The sequence below is a fragment of the Panthera leo genome, chromosome A1 (assembly GCF_018350215.1).
Source record: "Panthera leo isolate Ple1 chromosome A1, P.leo_Ple1_pat1.1, whole genome shotgun sequence".
NCBI lineage: Eukaryota > Metazoa > Chordata > Mammalia > Carnivora > Felidae > Panthera > Panthera leo.
Window position 1 is genome coordinate 21,682,606 of NC_056679.1, and position 18,944 is coordinate 21,701,549.

The 18,944-nt window shown below is 41.8% G+C and overlaps 1 protein-coding gene across 6 annotated transcripts in view; it reads left to right on the forward strand.

The window, feature by feature from the left end:
- Window positions 1-18,944, forward strand: part of RCBTB1 (RCC1 and BTB domain containing protein 1) — a 54,059-nt gene that overhangs the window by 20,790 nt on the left and 14,325 nt on the right. For all 6 annotated transcript variants that reach the window (XR_006195747.1, XR_006195759.1, XM_042912096.1 and 3 more), the window contains exons 5-9: window positions 7,955-8,121; window positions 11,589-11,747; window positions 14,376-14,483; window positions 15,576-15,718; window positions 16,706-16,896. Coding sequence is in view for 4 of the 6 variants with exons in the window: in XM_042912096.1 (XP_042768030.1) it covers window positions 7,955-8,121; window positions 11,589-11,747; window positions 14,376-14,483; window positions 15,576-15,718; window positions 16,706-16,896 (768 nt within the window). In the remaining 2 variants the exon portion in view is untranslated. The remainder of the gene's footprint in view (window positions 1-7,954; window positions 8,122-11,588; window positions 11,748-14,375; window positions 14,484-15,575; window positions 15,719-16,705; window positions 16,897-18,944) is intronic.

An 18,944-nucleotide genomic window follows, 5' to 3' on the forward strand; every position in this document is an offset into this window, starting at 1 on the left:
TTATACCTTTATTTGAGTGAAACACTTTCTCTAGTAGCTTCCCAAGGAAGAGGGTGTGAGAGAAATCATTGAGACGTTCCTAAAATGTCTTTATTTTACTCACGCAGATTGCCCATTGGTTTGGCTGGGCTTAAAATTCCTGATTGAAAATCCTATTTCCTCAGAATTTTGAAGTTATTGTGCCTCTTGAGTTTCAGGTTTCTTTTGAGATTCTGATGCCATTCTTACTTTAGCTGGGGTTGTTTATTTTTTGTTTTTTAAATTTTTTTAAATGTTTTTATTTATTTTTGAGACAGAGACAGAGCATGAGCAGGGGAGGGGCAGAGAGAGGGGGAGACACAGAATCTGAAACAGGCTTCAGGTTCTGAGCTGTCAGCACAGAGCCCGATGCGGGGCTCAAACTCACGGACTGTGAGATCATGACCTGAGCTGAAGTCGGATGCTTCACCTACTGAGCCACCCAGACGCCCCCACTTTAGCTGTTTTTGCATATGACTGTTTTTTCCTCTTTGGAAGCTTTAGAGATCTTTTCTTTGTTCCCAGTTTTCTGAAAAAATCATGGTTATGTACTCATGTAGATGATTTTTAATTTATTGATCATTCTGTTGACTTTCAGTCTGGAAATTCCTTCATTTCTATAGAATATTTTCTTGTCATATTTCATGGGTAATTCCCCTTCTTTGTTTTCTCTGTTGTCTTCTTGGAATTTTTCTTAGAAGGAAGTTAGAGGATTCTGCACTGACCCTCTTAACTTTCTTATATTTTTGCTCCAATCTACTTTTTGGGAAATTTCTTCAGCTTTATCTTACACCTCTTCTCTCACATTTTCACATTTCTGCTATTACATTCCCCCATTCTTTCTTGTTCTCTGAATGTGCCTTTCTAGAGCTTCCTGTCCTGCTTCATGGCCTCACTATATTCTCTGAGCTGGTATAGGTTACTTTCAAGTAATCCTCTGCTCTCTGCTTTCTTTTTTCCTCCCAGATTGCTTCTTTCTCTTTTGTTTTGGTCTCTGACTTTTCTTGTTAGAGGCTTTCTTTATGGGGCACTCACTCAAGTGTCCAACTTGGGCTCAGGTCATGATCTCACGATTTGTGGGTTCTATCCCCACATTGGGCTCTGTGCTGACAGCTCAGAGCCTGGAGCCTGCTTCACATTCTGTCTCTCTCTCTCTCTCTCTCTCTCTCTGCCCCTTTCCCACTTGCACTCTCTCTCTCTTTCTCTCAAAAGTAAATAAACATTAAAAAAAAAAAAACAAAAATTTGTGATCCTTGGCTGGCTATCCACAGGTGGGACATAGGCCCTGATCTACATGCTGGGAATACTGGATTCATGGGTGGGGCTTGTCAAGCACTGAGCTTCACTTTAGGGAGATAATAACTGCTGCATTAGGGATGCTTTCAGTGTCACTCCCAATGTCAGTATATGAGCTTCCGTAGGGTGGAATCTTCCAGATTCCAGACCTGGATATGGGTTTTTTTTGCCAGCTTTCCATTAGCAGAGGAAGGGCAAGGATCTATCTCACTGTTCAGTACTGGACTTCCACTTCTGCTTTCCTCACTACAGTGCCTCACAGCTGTCTTCAGGGCCTCTTTAGATTATTCTCCTATCTCATTTTTTTTTTTTTTTTTTTTTTTTTGTGTGTGTCGTGTTATGTGGGAGAAGGGAGGGAAGGAGGTTTGGGCAGAGGGAGAAGTTGGGCTGTAGTGCAGTTACAGTAAGAAATTCACAGCTAGTAAGTGCTGTAGGCCTCTTGTCTTGTACAAGCTTCCTGACCCCACAGGAAGAGGATGAGGATTTGGGGTCTGACTGCTTCTGTTCTTAGTTACACTGGCCCTTAAATCATTTCCTATGTTGCCTGCTTTCTCCAGTCCCTGGGCCTTCCCGAGATTCCAGGGCTGTGATTGGCTTCTTCTTTTGCAGATGTACGTGTCACCTTCTCTGGTTGGCTGTGTTACCACACCCACCTGCTTCCTATCTTCCAAAATTTTGTTGACCTCTCTCCAGTTGTATTTTCTTCTTTATTCTCTCTTTTTTAAAAAATTTTAATGTTTTATTTATTCTTGAGAGAGAGAGAGAGCATGAGTGAGGGAGGGGCAGAGAGAGAGGGAGACACAGAATCCGAAGCAGGCTCCAGGCTCTGAGCTGTCAGCATAGAGCCTGACGCGGGGCTCAAACTCACAAGCAGTGTGAGATCATGACCTGAGCTGAAGTCGGACGCTTAACCGACTGAGCCACCCAGGCACCCCCCTTCTTTATTGTTCTTTTTGTCCTCAACTGTTTATGCCTTTTTTTTTTCCCCTTCACTATCATTTCAGTAGGATTTGGGGACAGAATAAATTCAATTCTCCATGCTTTACTGACTTGTGAGCTATTTCTAAAAGACATTTTAGGAATGTTTTGATCAATACTACATTATTACATTGAAAATCTCGGATGTGAGAGCAATCTGGCTGTGACGTCTGTCACTGCATTGATTGCCAGAGTTGATACGGCTCATCTGGCTGGGTAGGCGGGCGTCCCCTTTTTCCCTTCCCTGCTCCATGTGTGTGTCCCTCCCAAAGCTGGCACTTGGTGGAAGAGGACGACCTTCCCCGATGGAGGAGGTCCTTTCTTCAGTCAAGGGTATACAGGTAGCTGTGCTCCCCTGCTAGAGCCTCCAGACAAGCTCTCAAGGTCCATTTGTAGGAGAACGTAGGGTAGTCAGGCTTCCAAGACTCCAGACATACCCAGATGAGGCGCTGCATGTGGCACCTTTAAAAAATAAAATCTAGTCCCATCTGGTGACTACTCTGAAGATCTATATTCACTTAGTATTATTGCTTTACATACAGACCCAGGGCTTGGGGATTTCTTTTTTGTCTTCTAAAGTAAGTTAAATTAGGTTACCTATAAAATTAGTTGTTTGTGATCACTTCTCCAATCCGTGTCCGGTCTCTGGATGAGAAGGCCAGCTGCGTTCTCTTGAAGGCCAGAACCTCATGGGGTGCTTCTCTGTGCTCTCCCTTTCCCATGCTCTCCCCACTCCCCACTCTCCCTTCTAGCCTGGTATGGTCTCACTCTTGTTTGGTCATTTTGTTCACCTCTTGAACCTCAAGTGATCCTGAAGCTTCATCCCTTGTTTGCCAGAGACGGTGTGGCAAGAGTAGGGCTGGGCAAAGTGGGTGCTGGTGCCCAGTTGAATGGGGTTGCTTTGAAAGCTTCCCCGGGAAATTGGAACTAAGAGCCATCTCAAGAAGCTCACTTTTCCTATGCTTTATCAAGTGAAAAGGGAAGAAATATCTTCATATACTATTTTAAAATAGTAAAATAATACATTAAAGAGAAGGTGATTGCCAGGTGCAAATCTGGAGTGGACTGATGGCTGAGAACAAGCAGCTGGCAGCAGTCCCAGCATCTGGGGAATAAGGTCCTTGATCCTGAGGCTCATCTGGGTGACCCTGCACAACGTTCACTCATTCTCTCCCATGCAGTGTTCAGATCCATGGCTTCCTGTATGTTTGGGGTGTAGCTCCTCCAGGATTCTAGTGGGCCTCTTTTCCTAGGAAAGACTTCCTGGAAGACTGTTAGTGGGATGAATTACAGCCTCTGTGCTGCATGCAGCTGGCCTCATGGCCACAACTAATACTCCTTGCCTCCCTCCTCCAGCACTCCTTTTAGAGTCTCTTCACATTTGGCTAGCATGTGGCTCAGGGGGCTAACCTGATTGTGTGATCCAGACTCTCATCCTTGAGGGTTATGGCTGCTGTACATTTCTGTTTACCAGTACTGTTGGGCAAATGTGCACCAAAAGCACCGAGTTTCACCTCCTTGCCAAGCATTCCTCTCTTGCCTCCATTATATAATAGCAGTTCTACCTCTTTCTGCCAACTAGGTCAGTTGCCCCTGTCAGGAGGGGACTCCTCTTTTTTCCTGTTCGTTCTTTGACTGGAGGAAAGAACAGTCAGGCCCCTACAGAGGGCCTATGGCAGCCGTAACTTAAAGTTCAGTGGGATTCCTGCCGTGTTCCTAGTGGAAGTGCTTCTGCTTAGGAAACCGGGACTTCTAAACCTATAGAACCTACAATTGCAGGGGCAGGAAGCTCAGATTCGCCAAGTTGGTCGCTGGGAATGTTGGTCAGTAGGGTCACTCATATAATATAATCCACTTTGGTTCCTGGATGCAGGTATTCCACCTGTTAGGGACACAGCACCACATAGTGGTCACTGAGTTAGAATCTGTGCCTGGAGCTTAGCATCCCATCCTCACACCATCTCATCTCCAGGCTGATGCATCAGCTGTGCCTTCAGCCAGCTTGTCATTGTTGTGTCAAGCTGGCATCTTTTAGATGTTGCAGTGTATGGCATAGGACCAGGAGCCCCGTGGTCATGTGAGCACTGCTACATCTCTTTTGCTATAAAGTGGATCCCTTGGTCTGAGGAGATATTTTGTGTAATCAAATACTCTGTGGATTAAATACCTCCTATTGTTGTGCTAGCTAAGGCCTTGTGGGCAGGAAACGTGTACCCCGGTTATATGTTGATTTCTGTTAATGTGAACAGCTGCTCTTTCCAGGATGAAACGGTCTGTTGGAGTCACCTTGATACCAAATACCTAGTTAGTTTCTGTAAAAAGGCGATGCTATTTCAGGGACTCTGCATTGGTTTTTTTTAATGGCACAGCAGGCATTTGGCGATGGTAGTAGCCGGGTTGAGTAGGAGTCCCTTCTTCTGAATTTGCATTTTCTTCCTAGGAGTGAAGTTGAGTGTCTTTTCATGTGGTTGAGTCATTCACATTTTTTTCCATTGTGCACCATCATCAATTCATATTTCTAGCAGGTTCTTGGTCTTTTTCATTTGTACTTTTAAAAGCTCTTTTTGTAATAGAGATATTGTCTCTTAGTAATATAAAGTAGAAATATTTCTCCTAATATTTAATTTTTTTCTTTGCCCATGTTTTTTCCATGTAAAGTTTAGAAAATATGTAGCTAGATTTATCACTCCTTTTGTTGCTTCTGATTTTGAATCATAGGAAAGTTTTCCCTATGCCCAGGTTATGGAGGAATTGACTAATTTTTTTCCTCCTAATTCTTATATGGTTTTATTTTCCACATTTAAATTTTTTTAATGTTTATTTATTTTATTATCATTATTTTTTAATGTTTATTTTTGAGACAGAGAAAGACAGAGCATGAACAGGGGAGGGTCAGAGAGAGGGAGACACAGAATCTGAAGCAGGCTCCAGGCTCGGAGCTGTCAGCACAGAGCCCGACGCGGGGCTCAAACCCACGGACCGGGAGATCATGACCCAGCTGAAGTCAGATGCTTAACCGACTGAGCTACCCAGGCGCCCCTAATGTTTATTTAATTTTGAGAGAGAGAGAGAGAGAGAGAGAGAGCGCGCGCGCGCGCGGCGCGCGCGCGCATGAGTGGGGGAGGGGCAGAGAGGGAGACACAGAATCAGAAGCAGGCTCCAGGCTCTGAGCAAGCTGTCAGCACAGAGCCCCACGCGGGGCTTGAACCCACAGACTGGGAGATCATGACCTGAGCCGAAGTCGGACGTTCAACCGACTGAGCCACCCAGGCGCCCCTATTTTCCACATTTAAATTTTTGACTCATTAGGAAGTTACTATGTGATGAATGAATCTAATTTTTCAATCTGACACAAGTATCTCAACCCAATTTGTAAAAAGTCCTTTCTCCCACAAATGACATAGCTTTTTTTTTTTTTAACTTTATTTTTTAAAATTTACATCCAAATTAGTATATAGTGAAGCAATGATTTTGGGAGTAGATTCCTTAATTCCCCTTACCCATTTAGCCCATCCCCCCTCCCACAACCCCTCCAGCAACCATCAGTTTGTTCTCCATATTTAGGAGTCTCTTGTTTTGTCCCCCTCCCTGTTTTTATATTATTTTTGTTTCCTTTCCCTTATGTTGATCTATTTTGTCTCTTAAAGTCCTCATATGAGTGATGTCATACGATTTTTGTCTTTGACTAATTTCACTTAGCATAATACCCTCCAGTTCTATCCATGTAGTTGCAAATGGCAAGATTTCATTCTTTTTGATTGCTGAGTAATACTCCATTGTGTATATATATACCATATCTTCTTTATCCATTCATCCATCGATGGACATTTGGGCTCTTTCCTTACTTTGGCTATTATTGATAGTGCTGCTATAAATGTGGGGTGCATGTGTCCCTTCGAAACAGCACACCTGTATCCCTTGGATGAATGCCTAGTAGTGCAATTGCTGGGTCGTAGGATAGTTCTGTTTTTAGTTTTTTAAGGAACCTCCATACTGTTTTCCAGAGTGGCTGCACCAGCTTGCATTCCCACCAACGATGCAAAAGAGATCCTCTTTCTCCGCATCCTTGCCAACATCTTTTGTTGCCTGAGTTGTTCATGTTAGCCATTCTGACAGGTGTGAGGTGGTATCGCATTGTGGTTTTGGTTTGTATTTCCCTGATGATGAGTGATGTTGAGCATTTTTCATGTGTCAGTTGGCCATCTGGATGTCTTCTTTGGAGAAGTGTCTCTTCACCAAATGACATAGCTTTTATTTCTTTATGCAATTGGTTTATTTCTAGAACTCCAGTTTCTAGAACTTTGACCTAGTATTAATCTTTGTTTTAGGCATTTTTTATAGGTTTTAATAACTGGTAGAGCTGTCTTCTTGCTTCTTTTCTTGGAGTTTTTCTGTTCTCATTTGTTCTTCCCAATGAACTTTCTAATCAGTTTGTTTAGCTCCAAAAAGTAACTTATCATTTCATTCCTTTTATTTTAAATTTACCAATTTACACAGGAAAAGCTAGTACCTTTATGATACTGAGTTTTATTATCCGAGAACAAGGTATGTATTTCTATTTGTTCAAGTCTATTTTCCTGTCTCTTAGGAATGAAAACACTCCTAGGTTTGGACATTTCTATCGCCTGATATAACTTTACCGTGATATTGTGGATCTTCTTTAGGTATTACGCTTTTTCAATCTATGGCCTCATCCTTCTCAGGATGAAATTTCCCATTTATGGTTTCTGTCTTAATTTCTGTAATAGGGAAGACCTCTTGTGAGCCACACATAATCAAATTCTAGATTAGATAATCAGAAACCTCCTTAATTATGAGTACCTTTCCCCTGGTTGCTCAGGGACCATTTCAGTGAGTTAGCAGCCTCATGGTAACACTTGGATTCCTGCTGTTGCTCTCAGATACCATTATTTCCAGGTCTAGATTGTCCTTAACAGGTCAGGATGTTTTACTACCATGGGAAAGACATGAAAAGAGTGTATAACTTGGGGGTATCTACTCTTGATACTTAGGCATGCTATGTGAGGAAATGCATGAAACATTGGTACTTCTACAGAAGACACAAAACCGAAAAGTTACTTCTGTCAGAATCCCAAAAAGATAAAGTCATTAGAGAGAAATTGAGCCAGATTTGATGCCAGTAATAGTCTGTTTGAGAGAAGCTTTTGGATTTTTGTATGTAGTATGTACAAAAAGTATACCTCTTTTCCTCTGTACTTTGTGAGGGAGAGTCTCTCTCACTCTCTCACAGACACACACACGAATGGTTCCCTGATTTTTGGCAAAATGATAGTGAAGATTAGTGTTAAGCTTTCTTATGTCTTCTACTTTTTGCTTGGTACCTGACACAGAAACCACTGAGATGAATCAGTGTGTTCAGAAAGTCTAATTTTTGTATATGTAAACTGACTTTTGACCATAAAGCTGATCTTATTTCTTTGCTTGTATTAAGTCCTTGCTTGAATGATTTTACATTTGTCTATCCTGTTTTCTCATTTGTCCTTCTTTCCTTTACCCCTCATCAGTGGTTACTCTATAGGGAGAAGGAGGCAATGGAAGGAAACGAAGGTTGGAGAATGAGTTGTGTAAAGTCTGGGAAAGAAAGTACAGGGGTTACCATTCCTTCTTGAGTTGATTCTTTGTGTGTGGCCGTCTTGTATAGATGGAGTTGTTTATGCCTGGGGCCACAATGGATATAGCCAGCTTGGGAATGGGACGACCAACCAAGGCATTGCTCCCATCCAAGTCTGTACCAATCTCTTGATCAAGCAAGTGGTTGAAGTAGCTTGTGGCTCACATCATTCAATGGCTCTGGCAGCTGATGGAGAGGTAAGTGCCCTGCTTTTATTCTTTTTTTTTTTTTTTCAACATTTATTCATTTTTTGATAGAGACAGAGCGTGAGTGGAGGAGGGGCAGAGAGAGAGGGAGACACAGAATCTGAAGCAGGCTCCCGGCTCTGAGCTATCAGCACAGAGCCCAACTCAGGGTTCAAACTCATGGACTGTGAGATCATGACCTGAGCTGAAGTCGGACGCTTAACCGACTGAGCCACCCAGGCGCCCCTCTTCTTTATTTTTAAATTGTGGTAAAATACACATAATATAAAATTTGCTGTCCTAGCCATTTTTAAGAATTGTGGAAATCAGACCTCAGGATTTGTGAGGACTGCTTTCTGCAGTGGCTTTGTCATCTGCCTGGATTATTGCCATGGTCTCTTTAACCACTTAAATGGTTAGGATGGCAAATTATATATGTATATATTTTTATATCCATTGTGATTTATTGAATGTCAGTTCAGTAACATTAAGTACATTGTTATGTAGCCCTCACCACCAGCCATCTTCAGAACTCTTTATTTTGCAAAGCTGAAGCTGTACCTCCTGAATGGTGACTCTCGACTCCCAGCACCTTGTGACCACCGTTCTGTCTTCTGTCTCCATGAGTGACTACTCTAGGGACTTCATATGAGTGGAATCATACAGTGTTTGTCTGGTTATGACTGCCTTATTTCACTGGGCATAATGTCCTCAGGGTTCATCCATGTTGTAGCATGTGACAGAACTTCCTTCATTCTTAAGACTGAATAATATCCCATTGTGTGTATATGCCATATTTTGTTTGTTCATCCGTTGGATATTTGGGTTGTTACCAACTTCTGGCTATTGTGAAAGTGCCTTGCTTTTAAAAAAATAAAATCATGACCATATTTGTATTTGGTATAGTGTAAACATAGCAGCCCTGTGCACAGCTAAAAACATGTGGGGACACACTCTTTTTCTGTGTGATCAGGACCACTCTTTTGATAACAGATTTCAGCCTCAAGGCAGTTGAGTCCCCTGCTCTTCGCTAAGACGACAAATCAGATGTGTATGACAGTGTTCTGTACTTTTGTTTTTTTTTAATGACCCCCATCAGTTAAGGTCTGTTTTGTTTTCAGTAATAGTAATGATGTCATAGAAAATAACTTTACCAACATTCCAGTAGGTGCTGTACCCCACCAAGTTAAGGTTGCTCATCTTATTGATTCTACCTTCTAATCTTTCATCTCATTTTGCTTCTATTCATCTATGTAACCATAGGTCAGGTCTTGCTATCTGCCTGGGCTATTGCCATGGTCTCTTTTGTTCCATAGCATTTTATTTTTATCTTATTTTATTTTATATTTTAGTTCATTTCATTTCATTTATTTTTAGAGAAAGAGAGCATGAGCGGGGGAGAGGGGCAGAGGGAGAGGGAGACAGAGAGAGAGAGAGAATGAATGAATGAATGAATCTTAAGCAGGCTCCACGTTTAGCATGGAGCCCAATGTGGGGCTTGATCCCATGAACCATGAGATCATGACCTGAGCCAAAATCAAGAGCTGGACGCTCAACCGACTGAGCCACCCAGGCACACCATCTGTTTTATTCCATAGCTTTTTGATTGGTCTACCTGTCAAGTATCACCTCTGTGCCCCCTGTGATTTCTGAAACAGAGATCATATTGTTCTCGTGTTTAGAATCCCTCAGTGTTAACAGTGATTTTACTATGTAGGACAGGGTATGGGTGAAGAAACCAGAGAAGTGGAGGGAGATAAAGGTTTCATGGCTAGGATGTGCTAGACCTACGCCTAGCACCCAGGTCTTAGGCCCCAAATCCACTGTTTGCTAGTCTGTTTTTAGTTAGTGGAACCCCAGTCCCCGTTTTTAAAATGAAAGGCAGCTGCATTACAAGGGAGCTTGGGATATTTGAGAAGTGCCAGAAAAATGGTTGGTTAAAATTAGAATTCCCTAATTTGTACAGCCTGGATTCCTTGTTTATTTTAACTGTAAGTATATGTTACTTTGGATAATTGTGCTAAATATTTGCATTATTATTCTAGATATTCCTGTGAATCCACTTTGAGGAAGTTTTGCAGTTCTTTCTTTTTTTTTTTTTTTAATTTTTTTAACGTTTTATTTATTTTTGAGACAGGGAGAGACAGAGCATGAACAGGGGAGGGTCAGAGAGAGGGAGACACAGAATCTGAAACAGGCTCCGAGCTGTTAGCACAGAGCCCGACGCGGGGCTCGAACTCACGGACCGCGAGATGATGACCTGAGCCGAAGTCGGCCGCTTAACCGACTGAGCCACCCAGGCGCCCCTGCAGTTATTTCTTTGTTCCTGTGAAATGAACCTCTAGTGCATATGCTTTTAAACCCCAGCTGTAGGTTTTATTATTGTCGCCTGGGGCAGTATCAGACAGGTGAGGGGAGATAGGAAGTGCGACACAAGAAAGAATCATGGAAGCCACACCTCATGATGTGTGAGGACCACTTCCTGCAGACAAATGAAAGGGATGGGTCCTTAGAAATTCTTCTAGTCTTGGAGGAAGTAATTGCCTGGGCTGCCAGCAGCCCCTCCCCTAATTCTCTCTGGTCATACTTTTGTTTGATAGGATCAGTTGGTAATTAACTTGAGGTGGTTTTTTGTTTTTCATCTCTGTTACTAGATTTTAAGAAGCTCAAAGCTCTATTTGTGTCTCTAGAATTCTGGTTTTCACACTATGGCAAATCACAGGCAGGATGCATTTGAAGAGGGGAGCTGCTTGGAGCTGACAGGCAGCAAATGAGAATTGAGAGACAATAGAACCGAGAATAAGCTAACAACCTGGTGTCATCTCCATAGGGACAAACATCTCTTTAGTACTTGTGAGCCTTACCGTATTATGACAGACACGTAACTGTGATTGATAATTTTAATTGTGATGGTTGTGACTCATCAGGAAAGGTTATATAATGTTCAGTATTGATGATTAGTGAGACAGGGAAAAAGCATCGTACAATTTTGAAAGCTTTTTGTGGAGGAAAAGAAAAAAAAGAACATCTGTGCCCAAAGAGTTAGGCACATTTTTCATATCACTGCTGCTTTGTGGTATGTACTTTATTTCCTGTTGATGGCAGATTACAGAATCATGTATGGCTGCTATAATTACAGAGGCAGTGTAGCATAGTGGTTAAGAGCATAGCTAGACCTTCTTGGGTTCGGATTCCACGTTTACTACTTATTGGTTGTAGAACCTGAAGCAAGTCACTTAACCTCTGTTTCTATTTCCATATATAAAATGGGGGTGAAATAGTATCTACCTCAGGGTCACCCTATGGGATTACTATAGGAATTAAATAAGCTAACACATGGAAAGCATTTAGAGCCATGTAGCACATTGTAAATATTCATTAAGTGGGTTTATTTTTATTTCATGATTACTTACGTGCGTCACAGCTAGAATTTTCACCCTAATGCTAATAATTCTTTCTTTTTCCCATGTCTTATATAGGTATTTGCTTGGGGGTATAACAACTGTGGCCAGGTCGGATCAGGATCTACAACAAATCAACCAACTCCTCGAAAAGTTACAAACTGTTTACATATTAAGAGGGTGGTTGGCATTGCCTGTGGTCAGACCTCATCCATGGCTGTTCTGGACAATGGGGAGGTGAGCTGTCTCTGTACTCTCCCTTCTCCTCACCTCACCTGTCTCACTGAAGTACCTTTTCCTTCTTGAGCATGTATGAGATCATGGAAGGAAGAGTGCTTTGTTTCTAGAGTTTCATTGATAGTTAACTGGTTTCTGATGGAGGAATATCTGGAGGGTGTTTGCTTCTCACTGTGAATTTTCAGATGCCAAGATTGATCTGCAAGTAAGGATTCCAATGTGTCTAAAATTTATTTATTTATTTTTTGTGAGATCCAAATAGTCTAATGTTCGTAGGTATTTGTGATTTAATGTAATAAAGAGTTTGACACTAGTTCTTTCATCCAATGAAAAAATCAAGTGTGCAGTCTTTAAAGGTAACTGATGATTTTTAAAAAGCTTACTTTTTTGAGAGAGAGCGCATCGCAGGAGGGGCAAAGAGAGGGAAAGAGAATCTGAGTTTTTTCTTGTGATGGGAACTTTTAAGATTATTAGCAACTTTCAGATATGGAATACAGTATTACAACTGTAGTCATCATGCTGTACATTATGTCCCCATGACTTACTTATTTTATAACTGGAAGTCTGTACCTTTTGAGCCCTTTTACCCATTTTGTTCAACCCCCAGCCCCCACCTCTGGAAATCACCAATCCGTTCTCTGTATGTATGAGCTTGTTGTGTGTGTGTGTGTGTGTGTGTGTGTGTGTTTAATTGAAATGCAGGATGCACAGTGTTCCATTAGTTTCCGTCATGTTTGTCATGCCATGTTTACCAGAGTGTTAACTGGCTTTTTTCATCAATCCTGTTGTCATCTTTGATGACTTTAGAATTTCTTGGGCTAGTTATCAGACATCCTCCATCCTGGTATTATTTACTTGTTTATTTTTAAAAATATACTTAATCCTAAAATTATTATCATGTGGTTATTTTCACAAAGGAAAGCAAATGAAGCATGTAAAATAAAAAGCGAATACCTTTTCTCCAGTCTTGTTAATAGTTTGATGTATATCCTTTTGAACTTTTCTCTATAAAACAATTATATATGGGTGAATATAATTATCTTTTATAAAAAATGGGATTATTATAGGTACTGCTTTTTTCTGCTATTCTGCACCTTTCCTGCTTAACAACACATACAGTTACCTGAATCTGTTATCAGACCATTTATAGCTGTTCTCCATTATAATGGCTCCTTACTTTTCCTTGTCTGGATCACCCACAGCCGAAACTCTACTGATGGAAATTTCTTGTTTCTAAATTTTTGCTGTTATAAACATTGCAGCACTGAGTTTCTGTGTTACTGTGTGTGTGTGTGTGTATCTTTTGTACATTTATGTAAGTAATCTATAGAATAAGTTCCCAAGAATAAGATTTCTGGGTTAGGGTGTATGCCATTAACTTTTTTGATAGCTGTAGTAAAATTTCTCTGCAGAAAGTTAAAACCTTTTGCACTTAACGACATGGAAAGTGCATTTCACCGTCTCTTGCTAGTACCCTAAATTCTATATCCCTCTTTCCCCTCTGTCACATTGCTCTGAAAAACCCCATCTTTGACTCCACGAGACACCTCAGTTTTCTCGTTTGACCAGACCTTTAGTCTGTTCCTGCTCAGTGCTTTTTCCTGTGTCCCACACTTGCTTGTTCTAAACCTTCACCACCGCTGGCAAACCTCTGTCCAGTTCGACTACTTTCAGCTGATGACTCCCCTCTCCAGATATCTAAGACATTGTGTTATGTCTTCTTAACCTCTTTCCTGTCCATTCCCTCTCTCTTGGTCCCACTGTCACTGCCTTAGTTTCGACCCTTGTCTGAGCTCATTTGCTACTGAATGGCTGTCCTGCCTGTAGTCTCATCTAATCTGTTCACCTTTATGTGCCGCCAGCAGGAACTTTCCAAGATGTGAATATGAATCTGTTTTGAAATATTTCTGTGGGAGACCCTTACATGCATTCTACTTTTCCCTCGTGTGTGTTTTGGCACTTTATCCCTTTAGCCCTTACTTTTCCTTCTAGTCTTTTGTCCTGCCACTGTGCTGGATGTGTCCCAGCAGACCACCTCCTCATTTTCAGAACCTGCTTCCAGCGCATTCTCTGCCCTCTCCTTGGAATACTTTACTCCCATTTATTATCCTTCAGCCATGCTCAAATCTCTGCTCTCTGAAAAGTCTTTCCTAAACTTTCTTCCTGTAGCTAAGTCCTTTCTCTTCTCTGCTCCTGTAGTACCTTGATTGTATCTCTAGAATAGCACTCGCCTCCTGGCTGCAGAAAGTTTGCACGTGTCCATCTTTCCTGTTAAACTGCGACCAAAAACTTACTCCTAGTGCCTTTTATCATGTCCTGACATACAAAGGGTGCTTAATAATTGTTAAGCAGCATCAACTTCCTTGTGTATAAAGCAAGAATAAATGACTTGCCCAAGGCTATCCAACCAATAAGGTATGGAGGAGGAACTGATGCCAAATTCTGTTATCCCCCCCCCCCCCAACAAAATAATCTTCCATTTGGAGATCCCCAGTAGGATCACATAGAGTAGGAATATGGGCGTTTGGAAGTGAAAAATTACTTGATTTGTTTAGGTGGACGGCATTTTTGTATCTTCCTTCGTACTAACTGTTTTAAAAGCCTCTTGTCTCCCTTTCTCTCTCTAAGGTGTATGGCTGGGGTTACAATGGCAATGGTCAGCTAGGCTTGGGAAACAATGGCAATCAGCTGACCCCTGTGAGAGTGGCAGCTTTGCACAGCGTGTGTGTGAACCAGGTACGTGTGGTGGGCTTCACTGCTGCTCCCGTGTAGCTCCCCTGCTCCGACTCGGAGAAACACTGGACGTTGACCCTTTAGTAGATCCTTTCAGACAATGCCGTATGCCTTCATCCTTCACATTTGAAATTCTGTCTTTCCTAAATTCTCATGATGAGAAGGAACACCATGCTGGTGACACATCAGTGTTGGCAAGTAAAAAAAAAAAACTATTGGGGCGCCTGAGGGGCTCAGTCGGTTAAGCATCCGACTTCGGCTCAGGTCATGATCTCGCGGTCCGTGAGTTCGAGCCCCGCGTCGGGCTCTGTGCTGACTGCTCAGAGCCTGGAGCCTGCTTCAGATTCTGTGTCTCCCTCTCTCTCTCTGACCCTCCCCCTTCATGCTCTGTCTCTCTCTGTCTCAAAAATAAATAAACGTTAAAAAAAAAAAAAATTAAAAAAACTATTGGAAAAGTCCAGTAGTCTCAATATTTGTTTTTGTTTTTGTTTTTTTTAATGTTTTGTTTATTTTTTTAAAAATTTTTTAACGTTTTTTAATTTATTTTGAGACAGGGAGAGACAGAGCATGAACAGGGGAGGGTCAGAGAGAGGGAGACACAGAATCCGAAACAGGCTCCAGGCTCTGAGCGGTCAGCACAGAGCCCGACGCGGGGCTCGAACTCACGGACGGCGAGATCATGACCTGAGCTGAAGTCGGCTGCTTAACCGACTGAGCCACCCAGGCGCCCCTGTTTTGTTTATTTTAGAGAGAGAGACATAGTGTGAGCAGGGGAGGAGCAAAGAGAGAGAGAGGGAGACACAGAATCCAAAGCAGGCTCTGGGCTCTGAGCTGTCAGCCCAGAGCCTGACGCAGGGCTCGAACTCACGGACCGTGAGATCATGAGCTGAGCCGAAGTCAGATGCTTAACCAACTGAGTCACCCAGATGCCTCAATTTTTGGCTCTTCTAATGCTTTTTTAATGTTCCAGAGAATGTCAGTCCACACCTGATGATGAGTTGACATTCTGCAGAAGCTGGCTGTAATCTTTAAGTAGATGTTTTCCCTGTCCTTCCTGTTTTCCTGTTTATGGTAACCATTTAAATTTACTTGCAGATTGTCTGCGGCTATGCACACACTCTAGCACTAACAGATGAGGGCTTGCTCTATGCCTGGGGAGCTAACACGTATGGGCAGCTGGGAACTGGCAATAAAAATAACCTGCTAAGCCCAGCACACATCATGGTGGAGAAAGAAAGGTAACTTGGCTGTACCATGTGTCGGGACTATGTGTGTGTTTTTGGATTTGGGATTCTGTGTGCTGGAGCTACGGTGTTTGGCTTTGTCACGCTTCTGTTTATTAATATTGTCATTTTGAACAAAAGAGTTTGAGTAGCAGCCAGAATGGACATGCGGTTGATAGGATTCTCATGTGGCTTCCTAAAATAACCTCCTGTGATTGATAGGCATTAATGCATCTTGATATAATTCTCACATTTCCTGTGGCTCATTTAGTAGGGAAGTAAAATGGGGTCTGTCGCCATGTAGAAATTGAGTGTAGTGTAGACTTTTCCTTTGAGCCAACTAAAACAACTTTTGAATCTGCTTTTGAAAGGAGATTTTCTGTTTAAATATTGATTTGATTTAATGTGTCTCACTGGAATAGATGCTTTGTTTGTTCAGCCAAATCTTGAGGTCTTACCCACTAAGCTTTAGAGTGTTGACTTGTGATTGCAGGACTGTGCCTAAGAAGCCTACTGAGAAATGTGTTTGGCTTGATGTCCATTTGGATAAGGGTGTGTAGAGTCCATTACCCCAAGGCCATCGCTTATTTAGAGGCTGTGAGAAGAAGTTGTGTCAAGGAGGTGGTATATTGAAGGCGGTGTTTTGTTCTTGTTTTTTTCATACTGTCTAAGCCCCCAGAACTGTCAAGACAGTTTCTCTCTGTCCACTTTCCTCATTTACTTTGGTTTTGAGTCCCTTTTTCCAAGTTTTCCTCAACAGTATGTATTATTTATCCTAATTCAGAATGAGGTCAGGATGAGAAGTGGGGTGACAAGCAAGGGAAAAACACAATACCCTTGCTGTGATCTTTTGGTTCTGTCCATATGACTTGAAGCTAATGTCCCTCAGTCCTGGGCTGTTTTTTGCAGTGTTGTAAGCATGGCCTTTTTATCTGCCTTGTGTCCTGTGCTGTAGGCTTCTATGATAAATAAATTACATGCATTTTTCTTAAAACATTTCAGGGTAGTAGAGATTGCGGCCTGCCACTCGGCCCACACGTCGGCTGCCAAGACCCAGGGCGGGCACGTGTACATGTGGGGCCAGTGCCGGGGCCAGTCCGTGATCCTGCCTCACCTCACGCACTTCTCCTGCACCGACGACGTGTTCGCCTGCTTCGCCACTCCTGCTGTCTCTTGGCGCCTCCTGTCTGTAGGTAAGAAAGCTCAGGGCTACTTTTTTTTTTTTTTTTTTTATGTTTATTTATTTATTTGAAAGAGAACATGTGCAGGGGTAGGGCAGAGAGAGAGAGGGAGAGAGAGAATCCTCTGACAGCACAGAGCCCGATGCGGGGCTTGAACTCAAACCACGAGATCATGACCTGAGCTGAAGTCAAGAGTCAGATGCTTAACCGACTGAGCCGCCCAGGTGCCCCTTTCATTTTAATCGAGGTGAAATTTATGTTCATAAAATTCACCATTTGAGCGTGTACAATTCAGAGGCATTTAGTACATTCATAGTGTTGTGCAGCCACCATTTGTATCAAGTTCTGAAACGTTTTCATCACTCTGAAAGAAAACCCTGTACCTGTTTTGCAGTCACTCCCCATTCTCCTTTCTCCAGCCCTGGCAATCACATACTTTGCTTTTACTTTCTATGGATTTACTTATCCTGGATATTTCATATAAAGGAAATCAGTGTGTTACCTCTTGTGTCTAGCTGCTTTTATGTAATGTTTTTGAGGCTTAACCATGTTGTAGTATATATATTAGTACTCCATTCCTTTTTATGGCTGAATAATATTCTGTTGTATCTATAGACCGCATTTTTTTAATCCATGCATCTGTTGATGGATGTTTGGATGGTTTCCACCTTTCGGCTATTAAGAATAGTGCCATAATAAACATTTGTGTACAGATATTTGAGTAACCTGTTTTTAAGTGCTTTTGTTATACTAAATTTATTACATAATTGAATATGAACCAGAATGAACTTAAAAAAATTAAAAACTCGTAATTTATTTATTTATTTTCAATATATGAAGTTTATTGTCAAATTGGTTTCCATACAACACCCAGTGCTCATCCCAACAGGTGCCCTCCTCAATGCCCATCACCCACCCACCCCTCCCTCCCACCCCCCATCAACCCTCAGTTTGTTCTCAGTTTTTAAGAGTCTCTTATGCTTTGGCTCTCTTCCACTCTAACCTCTCTCTTTTTTTTTTTTTCCTTTTTTTCCTTCCCCTCCTCCATGGGTAAAAACTCGTAATTTAAAGGGTGACATGTTAACTCCACTTTCTTTTTCTCACTTTGTCTTTCAACCAGTCTCAAATACTTTTATTTCAGAAGGGCACAAAAACCGAGCTATTGCAAAGGGTACTGGGATTTAGGGTGATCTTTGGTTACATAATCTGTCCCTTTTCTAAATATTGTCTTCAGGCGTCCATTGATGGAAAAATGGTAAGGTGTCAGAAAGCTGAGTAGCCATTAACAAGATGGGTTTAATCTCTTTTTCTTTTATTTCTTGTTCATTTCTGCATTTTTTGGGATGTATTTCTTCTAAGTTATTCTTTGTATGCAGAGGAAATAAGTGGATCATGATGGCCCCTGTGCTTGGAAATTAATGTAGCTCTTGTCAACTGTGGGGTTTGGGTTGCTTAGCAGTTGATATTAAAGACCAGTCTTGTAGTATGTGTCATGCTCGGGTGTATTAGCCAGCTGGCCAGGGTTGTCCCATCATCAGGTGACCAGTGTTTGTGCTCACGGGGGCAAAGAGTATGTTTAGGAAGAGTTAAGCTGCTGCTCAATTTAATGTGATATAAACATTTCCAGGTTTTTTAACTATAATACAATATTTTTTTGCAGTGAATGTTGTGATTAGAAAATATTTAATTCACAGAATGGGACAGTTTAGCCATAACTACACATAGGTGTAGCATGGACAGCCAAACACTATGTACATCTTCAGATTCCCAAGTGCTACTTAACCTGGACCCGTTCATAAAAGGCTTCTCCAGGTACTTGCCTCTCAGAAGTCTAATCCTGAGAAGACATCCTTTTCAGAAGAAAAGTTGTAACGTTTTTTAATGTTAAGTTTGGAAAAAATAAGATTCAGAATATCTCGTAGAGGACTTCTTACCACCTGCTAAAAGTCAGAAGGGTTTTCTCTTTCAGTTTATGATCTCAGCTGAGCGTTAGGAAGAAAGATGGTGAAATCACACCTCGGAAGAATACTTCTTCTCTAAAGGGAGTTGTTATACTTGTC